At 34.9% G+C, this 12238-nt stretch overlaps 1 protein-coding gene across 1 annotated transcript in view; it reads right to left on the reverse strand.

Moving 5' to 3' along the window:
• LOC140149023 (nucleolysin TIAR-like) overlaps positions 1-12238 on the reverse strand; it is a 349403-nt gene that overhangs the window by 9879 nt on the left and 327286 nt on the right. The window contains 6 exon segments of the mRNA XM_072171166.1: positions 492-682; positions 1368-1427; positions 4247-4367; positions 7013-7181; positions 9648-9798; positions 11629-11704. Of these exon segments, the coding sequence (XP_072027267.1) occupies positions 492-682; positions 1368-1427; positions 4247-4367; positions 7013-7181; positions 9648-9798; positions 11629-11704 (768 nt within the window).

Genomic DNA, 12238 nt, shown 5'->3' on the forward strand with positions numbered 1-12238 from the left:
CCCCAGTGCACACTATACTGTGAAATAGGCTTCGATGGTGACAGTGTTGATGTTCTACCAATGAAAGAACTATTCCTCAATGACACTTTTCATAGCTCTTCACTAGTCCTGCCTACTGCCTTACATCACCCCGGGTCGACCGTTGAAACGGTGTAGCACTTGCTAGTGTAGCTTAAGCCGTGTTATTGATAGGTTTAAGTATAAGCTGATTTTGTTTGTTTGTAAGTTAACAAAGAGAAGAAACACAGTTCAAGGAACTATTCCCAAGCCACCTTCACAAGAGGAAACTAAAATGGAGTGCTCATCATAAAAAGGGTGAAATAAGGCTCCGAAGGTGACAGCGCTGATGTTCTACCAATGAATAACTTCTCTGTTGCTGATGAAATTTATATCAAACTATTGACTTGCAAATAGAGTACAAAAATACTGAGTGGATATTGGCGTAGCACAAATGACTATTACATATATACACAAGTATGCACACTACTTACGATGGCTGGTATCCTTGGGCATAGTAGTTTGTGCTGTATACGGCATTGGGTCCTGCCACCGGGCCAGCTACTTGCGCTGCTACGTACTGTTGACTAGGGTATTGGTTGTAGAACTGACCACTTACGCCAGTCACGGCCTGCTGCTGTGGAAAGTATCCCTGGTAAGTGTAGGGGGTCTGAGCTGTTGTCGTCTGTAATGATCAAAATAAAATGCATGACTTAATTTAGTATATTGCAGTGAGAAAGAAGATTTGGCCATCAGAAGCCTAGAACACAATTAGACAGGCAGGCAGGACACTACATGCTTCTGATGACTGCCTGACTTTGCCTATACTCCACACATACAGAAATAACACTTGAATGTTAACAATACATGAGAGAAAGATTGCTTATATTGTTAAAAACAAAGATTGTAAATTTGAACACTCATCTTTGAGGATATTCATTTGATAAATTATTCACATATTCCTGTTTAGTGAGTTGAAATCATGGTGAATATTTGCCTAAACCCTCAGATCAATTACAGATTGAATATATTTATAACACAATAGCTTGTGGAGAGGGATGGAAGGAAGAGGGGTAAATAACCTTCCCTTCAGGTGAACCCTGACCCGAGTGTTCCTTAAAAAAGGTTACATGTACTAAATCTTGATAGCGATTCTGCTCAATTCTATTAATCAAAATTATCTGCTATTCTCCAGCAGTTTGACTGCAAAATTTTGTTTGGCCTACTCAAGAGATTTGTACCATACAATAGACAATCGGTCATGTTCAAATATTTGAGGCATGCATGCAGAAAGGTAACTATGGAGGAGTAATGATTTGAAAGACATTCAACATCATTTACTATCAAATGAAGAAACAAAAAAAACATACTAAAGCATTGTAGCCATTTAGTCCATCCTCCACTATGATTCTTCGGGCACTCTCGATGTCCTATAAGGTAAGAGATGAAAATGGCATGGCATAAAGGTACACAATGTTGGACTAGGTCAATTTCTAGATCAAATTTGGAAATCTTTACACATGTAACCTTTTTTGACACTTAGTTACCTCTAAAGAACGTATTTAAGTTGTAATGTTAAGCCATATCCAAAGAATGTGTCTAATTCATTATGTTTAGCCATATCCAAAGAATGTGTCTACTTCATTATGTTTAGCCATATCCAAAGAATGTGTCTAACTCAATATGTTAAGCCATATCCAAGAATGTGTCTAATTCATTATGTTAAGCCATATCCAAAGAATGTGTCTAATTCATTATGTTTAGCCATATCCAAAGAATGTGTCTAATTCATTATGTTTAGCCATATCCAAAGAATGTGTCTAATTCATTATGTTTAGCCATATCCAAAGAATGTGTCTAATTCATTATGTTAAGCCATATCCAAGAATGTGTCTAATTCATTATGTTAAGCCATATCCAAAGAATGTGTCTAATTCATTATGTTTAGCCATATCCAAAGAATGTGTCTAATTCATTATGTTTAGCCATATCCAAAGAATGTGTCTAATTCATTATGTTTAGCCATATCCAAAGAATGTGTCTAATTCATTATGTTAAGCCATATCCAAGAATGTGTCTAATTCATTATGTTAAGCCATATCCAAAGAATGTGTCTAATTCATTATGTTTAGCCATATCCAAAGAATGTGTCTAATTCATTATGTTTAGCCATATCCAAAGAATGTGTCTAATTCATTATGTTTAGCCATATCCAAAGAATGTGTCTAACTCAATATGTTAAGCCATATCCAAGAATGTGTCTAATTCATTATGTTAAGCCATATCCAAAGAATGTGTCTAATTCATTATGTTTAGCCATATCCAAAGAATGTGTCTAATTCATTATGTTTAGCCATATCCAAAGAATGTGTCTAATTCATTATGTTAAGCCATATCCAAGAATGTGTCTAATTCATTATGTTAAGCCATATCCAAAGAATGTGTCTAATTCATTATGTTTAGCCATATCCAAAGAATGTGTCTAATTCATTATGTTTAGCCATATCCAAAGAATGCATCTAACTCAATATGTTAAGCCATATCCAAGAATGTGTCTAATTCATTATGTTAAGCCATATCCAAAGAATGTGTCTAACTCATGTTAAGCCATATCGAAAGAATGTGTTTAAAGGTGGGTAACATGATTGACAACCTCATCCCCCCACTTTAACCCATTAAAATGCAGATTTTGGTATCAGGTGAAAGCTCATATATTTCTCATTAACATAATGAAATTAGGTGTTCCAAATCGGTATATTTCCGGAGAAATCATCAAAAAACTGTCAAATGGTCTCAAATGTGGTATACCACGTTTGAGACTAATTCATCAGTTTTTTGATCATATCTTTGGAAATACACTGATTTGGAACTCCTAATTTCAATATATTAATGAGAAAAATAGGATCTCTCATTTGATATCAATTTATTACATGATCATGATGATAATCATCAATAAAAACACTGTAGACTACCAAATTCATGCCATATAAAATGTCAGTAATCCCATAAGGAATTAGTCACATTTACAAGGAACATTTACATGTTCTTTTTGCATGAATGTTTGAAAGGGATGACATTTTATGTTATAGGTAAGTTTTAAGGAATTCGATTTTCAAATATATCAGGTCACCTTCCTTTAATTCACTATGTTAAGCCATATCATAATATCCCAGTTGTCGGTAAATTACATCTTGTGTTCTACTTTAAACAGTGTATGTGTTTTGTAAATCTACTTTAATTTGTCTCACTATTTGCTTTGTTAAATATGCAACTTACAGCTATGATGAACTCAATTTACTGCCGATTGCAATTTGTACACTTTTTATTCATATCTCGTTGACCGGACAAAGGTCTCCTACAATATGCTAATAGGTGGGTAAAATGGCCGCATATACGGAATAAACATCCTTTACTGGGTTGCCATTTTGTTTACAGACCTATATGAGACTTTCATTATAATTTTGTACCACAGATTTTCGAAATTCATTTCTAAACGTATAATTGGCTTGATCCATTTTACCATTCAATTTAATGCGATTAATTTTCCCCTAGACAATTTACTGGCTAAAAACAATTTCATCCTTTTGAACTTCTATCCTTGCCATTATTCTCGATGCCGCTGTGCTTTAATTTAATAATTAATAAGCAATATTAAATTTTACTTGCATAAAAGTGAACAGATGTAACAGCCACATAAATATTGATATATGCAAACAAGACAGCCGTGACAAACAGAGAAACGATTATTCATGGATATCCGTACAAGTAGTATCTCATATAATGTAAAGGAAACAATGGACCTGTAACATTAATGGAGCCTTGTAAAATTGTGTTAAAGTAGTAAATTTGACATTATGGTATCCCATTCGTAAGGGAGGTGTGTTGTCACAAACTACTTAAGGCAGTGGTACACAAGACATTAATGGCACATGATTTTCACATTAATGTTTGCAATTTATTATTGGATTTAAACCCAAAACTGTCAAAATCATTTTGTCTAGGAAATCATACCCAGGTTGCAGATTGTGATGTACCAAAGGAGTAACTATGTTGCAATGTTCATATAGAAGTACCTATGTACTGTTATGTAAGTGGGATGGTGACAAGATATGGTACGTTATTCAGAATAGGCTTAGAAGGATAACACCTTTTGATGTGCACAGCAATGGGTAGAATACCACTCTCTTAAAATGCATTGTCAAGTTTGTTTGTTAGCCTTCTGATATTCAGCACATCAATTCTTTCTTACCGCATTTTGGTAATTGGGGTCAGAAGATTCCTTGCCCCATGCACATCTGACCTTTTGACCTTCTATCATCATTCCATGTACCCCTACAATGGCACTTGTAGCATCTTGATGATTATTAAACCTGTTGTTAAAAATGGAAAATAGACAAAAAGTAAATACAAATGCAAAGTTTTTTCATGGACATAGCAGAATTTTATACTGTGCTTGATTTTATCTAATGCAGAATATTATTTTCTATGAACAAGTTTTTTTATTATATTTATAAATTATCTCTATAAATAGGGAAATGGTGTATGTATGTGTATGAAATGCTCTGTCAGTTTTTATCAAAATATAGCAAAATTCATACTAAAGATTGAAAACACAGGAAGTGTTATAGACTAGCTTGGTTGAAATCGGAAAAGAATTTGCTTTCAAAATTGTGAAAATGTGGCATTTTATTATGAAACATGCAACTGGACACCCATGGGGATGCGATATACCGACACAATAGGCCAATGCACTATTATTTGTGGTGCTTGGTGATACGCAGGCAATATGAAACAGAAAGAAGAAAAAGAGGAAGAGGAGGAAGAAAAAGATACATGGACCGGGTACGGGGTTATGGTTGATGGTTAAATCCATGCATGTTTATATTGTATATGTGTGCGCAGGGGAAATGATAAATAGCAATATGATGTGGTATCAATCGCCATAGTCTGCAAGTTAACGGTTCAGTGATTTGTCCTGTTTTAGTGATCGCTTCTGTTTACTCAGCTAGTGGAACGAGGGGATCCTGCTATTTGTACATACGTATCATTTCGTAAACCTGACTTATCAGAGATGCATAATTTTAAAACAGTTCATAACAATCTTATCCACAAAACATCCATCGGGAATTGATGCAAGCACTAACGGATGACAATTTATTACAATACCATGTAATTGTCCCATTAGTATTGCCTAGTTTATATGATACCTCTTTCTCTTCAAAGCCTTGCACATTGGATACATTATTTACAAGGCATACACTGAGGATGACTACATTGGACTCAAATCATCCTATCTCTTCAGATTTATGAATGCTAACCTGATTCAAACACCATTCAATCTAGATCTACTCCATAATTCAAATCATATCCAACTTTGATTTTTAAAAGAAGTGATGCAATTGGGATTAAAGGGGAGCAAATAGTGTGTAACAAGATATTTTTGTGCCACATTGTTGAGAGTGGTAAGATTTCTATGAATTGCCCTCCTTATAGTAGCTTGCCAGTGTAGAGCTACTTTCTGTTATTTCTAGACACCTCATTGCTTCATTCCATTCAATATTATACTATCAAATAATGCTGTTTGATAGTAGAACTTTTGAATGGTAGATAATGCTGCTTGATAATTTTTATCATTCCAACAACGCTGATACCGCATGATAAGTTATGACCCTTTGCACTTAGACACATTTAGTATGCATGTGTACAACATGTTGTCGCTTATATACAGATTAGTTGTGGGTAAATTATAAGAAATGTGAATTATGTAATGTAACTTGCATTGTGCATTCATATGAGTAGTAATAACTATTCTTGAAGTTTTAGAATCTGAGTGATGTAAAATAAATATTAATTCATGCAATGGTAGAGATATTTATCACATGATTAGATTTCAACCATTAGGCCCTTCGCACTTGATTATTAGTTTCCTGTTTACCGCCCGCGTCCAAAATTGAAAATCTCAAAATAATTAATTATTTTATTTTTATTTCTAATTTTCTCCTTTAAAATAACTTTCAACTACTTCTACTTGCCATTTTCTGACTTTAATAATATCAACAATAATGATGAATGAACAAAGAGTACAACTCCACCTTCACTTATTTATAAAATCAAATATTGTTGTGAAATAATTAAATGCCCGCTCTAGTCAAAACGAGTCAATAGTTGCTTGTAATAGTTCAAACTAAATAAAGAAAATAAAAGATAATTAATAATTAATAATTAAAAGTCACCTCATCCCTCTTTCAAAATCTTCAACAGGAAACTAATAATCAAGTGCGAAGGGCCTTACACTCAGACATTTAGTGTCAAGTTGTTGCAACTAGCTACGCCTTATGTATGTCATTCTATAGCATGTATTTGTAATCCTCTAATGTACATTAATTTATCCAACAAGCTGGAAGTGGGCTCAAGTTACACCAATTTTTAAGGCAGGTGATAAATTGGATGTTTGAAATTATAGGCCTATTTTTAAGCAATGTGTTGTTATTCGCTGTGTCAAACCTTCCAAAGGATACCCTCATCATGCATGCTTGCTAATGCATAGTTATGCATAATTTTGACAATTGTAATACTGTTTGGTCTAACTGTTCTGTTGAGCTTAACAACTCATTCCAAATTCTTTATAATAGGTTAACTTGTATTATTCTTTCTGCTGACATCAGAGCACATGATGGGAATAAGTATTCCTACTGATGGTAGATGTGGTCATTTTAATTCCATGAGTATTGCTCATTTGAAGCAGTTGTGTTTGATAAAACATGTGTAATGTCTTTTTCATCTGAATTTTTATGTGATATTCCATTTGTTTCACAATTTCATGTATCATTAATAATATTTGTATTTTATGATTTATTACTGTATATATAATTATATTTAATCTTCTTGTTCACAATGTATCTTTGTTAATGCAGCCACCATGGAAATCAGTGTTATGACGTTGATGGCGCTACCCTGTGTAAAGAAACTTTTAAATAAATTTGTTTAAATTGATCTTTGTATACGGCTCACTTACCTAACAAAAGCATAACCCTTTTCTGGGAATATCCTTGTTTCCAGAATGGTTCCATAAGGTGAAAAGACTTTCCTTAATAACTCGTCTGTGAGACCTGGAATTCCCCCGCAATACACCGTACAGTTGAAAACACTAGCTTGACTGTAGGTTTCGGTATAGTCTTTTGTTCCTGGAGTGGGTAGAAAACAGTAAGATCGGTCACATGACTGTGCATTTGATGACGGCACATTTAGCTGCTATTGATTCACAAGATTCATTTCTCTCATACGTGATGTTTAACAGAACAATTCAATGCAAACTTGTCCAAGCTTAAAATTGTCATAAAAAATGCAACTCCCTTTACAAGTAAACGGCACACCTGTCATTTGTACGGTTCTGTCCTGATTGGCGCATTGAAACAAGTCAGAAATATTTGGCATTTATCAGCCTGATAAAAGAAAATTGTATTGTGTACCCCATGAGCACCTCAGGTATGTGCAACTACAATGATGAGATGCAAAGGGTGCCACATATGAAACATGAAGCAATTTCCAATCTGTGTTAAAATACCCCTATACTATGATCAGCTCATAACAGGTGGGACACATAACATTGTGGTCTGATACAGAATTGCATACACACAGCCGGGAGCAGCACCTACACGATATGCGCTTGTGTATTGTATGACTGACGCATGCTTCTGTGAATTTATAAGGTGGGACTTTATTGATGTGCACAGTAACAAAAACTGAATAATTCTTGCCTATTACGAGCTAATCAGAGTATAATTCACCACACACAAACAACTGCAATATAAGTAATGACCACTCTTTGCTCCTAACCCTAACCTGGACAATAATCACTAACACTATAACACAAAATAGTGTGCAATATTCTTCAGTCATACTGCATTATAAGTAGGAACTCACTATATTGCCTCAACTGTCTCAACTATTTACACAGTCATATAGAGTTGTAATGAAACATCAAATATTTACATGTATGATAGGGAGAAAGAAACACAATTATCAATTTGTGGCTCAACATTAACACCGAGTTCATGATTGGTTTCATTCAAACTTCATGTTACAGACTACTGAATACTTCATTCAGAATCATGCTACCATAACTAAGCCCAAATATGAATCATTTATTTGTACAACTCGGTAGGAAAAATGGAAAATTACAAGGAATACATAATGATTGTAAAACTGTTAATTTGTAGAGGGTTATCTAGAGATAATCTGCTGGGGTAATTGCTCTGTCTACTGGGGATTCCGATGTGTGCTGCTCGTTTGATACTCATCAATTTTTAATCAACTCACTATTTGGTGGGAACACACAATGCAATGATACAGCCTCTACCACTGTTTTGGGAACTGCTTGAAAACGTGGGTGATTTTCCCATGGTTTTGTATCATTTTTCTTCCTTTTAGTTATTACACTTGTGAACTGAAATCAGATATATCAGACTAACAAAAGATGTGGACTCCTTTTATTTACAAAAGGATGTATCATCTGTTTGCTTTATCTACATCCTGCTTTCTTTTACGCAGGTTCAATCTCTAATTGCTATTGTGGTTACCAGGCCCATAGACAGCAGGAATATTTAGAAGGATGTGGATCATCTAAAATTTGGCCGGGGGATGGGACTGCAAGCTTTTGAGTTCACACACACATAAAAGTGGATATTTTATGAATTTCCCTTTCAAATTTGAACCTTTTGGGGGCAATTTTAACATTTGTTCACACAAAAAGTGGATTTGGTTGCACCCCATGCAACCTGGTGCTTACACTGCACAGGTCATCCATCTTGTCAAGTAATAATGATTTTTCTTAAAAATCATATTAGTAGCATGAAAAGCAACATAATGCATCCTATATTTCAGGTGACAAGGAGGTGAATATTACAACTTAGGTTTTGCAGTTTCAGATAGGGGTCATTTTGGCATAATTTGTAAACCACAAGAGTAACTGTAATAAGCCCTTTCACAAATCCAATCGATCTCAGAACAGAGTGCATTTTGGGTAATATGCATGGGAGATAAACTAGCATGGAACAATGGCAGTGAACTTTGTAAAACTGCTTTGAACAAATTAAAATTGGTTGAGTCTAGGTTTAACTGCCAATGTTATTATGTTAATGAAAATAAAATTCCATGAAAGTTGCAGTTCATTAAAACAACTGGATCAATTAGATCATTTATCTCTCATAGATGTACCAGATGTCAAAGTTCTGAGCATGCGCGATTTTGAATTGTGAAAGGGCTCATACAGAAAATATCTACAGCCTGACATAAAAGATCCCTGGAGACGTTTTTGTGGGGTTGAAAGAATTTGGAAGATGTCCATTTCATCTACGTTGGGATGTATAATAGTCAGCTTTTTCATTTCACCTCTACTTCATTTCACCTGAAGTTTGGTTGTGACTCCAGTACTTTTATGCGGTTGTACGACAAGTGTGCCTACAATTTGATACTACGAATGCACTTACATCACTTCCAAAACTCATGGTGAAACTAAGTCTACACATTTTGTTAACTGTTATCTGCTGAGTGGCCATTATTATAAACTTAGAATACTACAACGATAGTCGATTAATATTTGTTATTCGATAGTCAATCAAAGTTATAAATACAAGGAGGTTCCTAAACACCTCTATCAGCGTTCCATGTATCAGAGGACCCACCTATCGCGCCTCCTCCCTCTGGACCCTTTGGTGCTGGTTTTCTTGTTGCCCAGTTGGTTCGTATATTTCTACCTGCTAAGAATTTGCCATTCATATCCTCTATAGCTTGCTTTGCTTCCTATGAAACCACAAAAGGAAAAAGAAACAAGAAAAACATAGTGTTAAGTAGTCAATGGGGAGCAATAAAGACAGAGAATGATTATTTACACATGCCCTCTAATTTACACGTCCTGGTTTTTGCTTATTAAACTTAATGCTCTTGGGAGTTGAAGTTGTTGTTTTAATTACAATCAAAATGAAAGCCTCAAGACATGCTTTTACAAGCAGAAAGGGGCACTATAATGTCTACGGCAGTCAAAGGAAGGGGCTGGCTGTCTTAAAAGCATGCATTGCAATGACCACCTGGCATCCCTCCCTCACATACGTTTTACATTGACTTTTACTTAAAGTGAAAACTTTGCCTATAGCCATGGCTAAAAATATGTGATTCTATTCTATTCTCTGCTATTGTTTGACTATTCTGTCTTTCAATTGGGGCATTCTCATGATTTTAAATCTGGGGTTGTTACTTTCTTAAGTTTTGTGTAACACATTGGATGGGTTAAACTGTTCTTTTCTACTATTATGTTCTGTTTCCTCTTGTATCATTAAACTGATCCTCTACGTTATTTGTTCTGGTTCACGATGTGTAACTTCAAAATAAAATGTGACCTTTCCAAACCCTATTGAAAGGCTACTTGAATCCTTGAAAGCAACTCCTCACATGATCAATTCAGATTTTTCTTTGGCCAAGGCATTTTGAAAATATCTTTTTTCCAATACTTTCTTTTGCTAATATGCTTGTTTCCATCCATAGGCAAAAAACACCCGAGCCCTTCTGACAACTACCTTGTTTTCATGAGGTGATGGGTTCCTAATAAAATAACCAACGAACGAACGACAAGCATGATGTCCACATAAGTGTATGGCATGAAATTCAAGGATGGCCTTCCCGTTGGCTGGACACATATTAAGTCACACATATAAGTCGGTTGGTTGCTAGACACCTTAATAATATCATTCGTCATTCAGTCACTTTGAACCTAATACTGTTAAGACAGTATGCATATTCATAGATTCTCAGGGCACTGTCCATTAGAAGATGAACCTTCTAGGCTACTATTAAAGGGATAGTCCAATCATAGTCTTGAGTCTTAAAGGAACACTCCGACAATCACAACATTATGCCTTATATATTAGAAAAACAATTATCAAGCACGAATCATGTGGCTTTATTTAAAACAAACTCATATTGACCATAAAAACAGTCGGCTCTCAACATGCGATATTCAAATTCCCGCACCGAAATTGCAGATGGCAACGACGTTATGGTTATTTGTGCTCAATTAACTACATTGTGTTACTGGGACGTCATTGCCACAGGCAATTTCGGTGCCCGGGAAATTTGAATATCGCGTGGTGAGAGACGGCTGTTTTTATTCATTTTTAAGGTCAATATGAGTTTTTTTAAATAAAACCACATGATTCATGCTTGCTAATTATTTTTCTAACACATAAGGTTGTGATTGCCGGAGACTTCCTTAAATTAAAGGCATACCTTGTATAGTTTCTTCTCAGATTATAAATACTTTTTACAAAAAGGTAGTGAGAACAACCAAAGGAAAAAGTTTTTGTTTGATTACTGGCTTCCTATTAATCTGTAGAGATTAGTTGATTTAAACATCACCTTATTTCAATGCTCTTCTACGCTCTTTCCTAGGAATTGGCGATGTCATACCAGATTCAAATGTCAGCATCCAATGATATGAGGGGTCAAAATGCTGATGTGCTCACAAAATCAGTACTTTAGTATACAGTAAGTATTGTGTTGCTGAAGTGCTGATTTCACAGACATCGGAGACCAAAGAGGGGCACAATATTAGAGTTTCTTTTCAAGCAATTGACTTACTTCTTTACTCTCAAATGAAACAAACCCATAGCCTCTTGACCTTGCTGTTGCTAGATCTCGTACTACTCGTGCATCTCTGTAAAAGACAAAATACAAGAGGGAAAAAGATGCAAAGATCAGTTTTCAGAAATAAATCTACATTAAAACAATATTTTATTAAGAAAATCGCATCATACGTTGAAGTGGGATGTGGATACACAGTCATAAAGCAAAACCCACTCAAATTCAAATTGCAATGACTTTGCAACAGCTAAGTAATATAATTATTTTAACATACTTTTGTATCTTTACTTTCCCCACTGGAAGCATGAAATAATGAGATTCACAAAAGTAAACAAGTATAAACACATTTTGATACCTGCGGCTGGATTATCCATCATTCCTAGCAAGGGCTATTTTCTTCACTCATTAATTTTAGTATGGTTGAGGCTGCACAAAATGCAATGCAAGATGTTTTTCATCTTCAATCCATTTAACTATTTACCATGAAACCAGGCATCCATAATTTATGATATGCTAGTCTGTTTACTGCTGCTAGAGGAAAATATCATTGTTCAATGAGAAAATAATATTTGCCAAGAACTGAAAGCAGCAAAGTATCCGACACCTG

The sequence above is a fragment of the Amphiura filiformis genome, chromosome 3 (assembly GCF_039555335.1).
Source record: "Amphiura filiformis chromosome 3, Afil_fr2py, whole genome shotgun sequence".
NCBI classification, from domain to species: Eukaryota; Metazoa; Echinodermata; class Ophiuroidea; order Amphilepidida; family Amphiuridae; genus Amphiura; species Amphiura filiformis.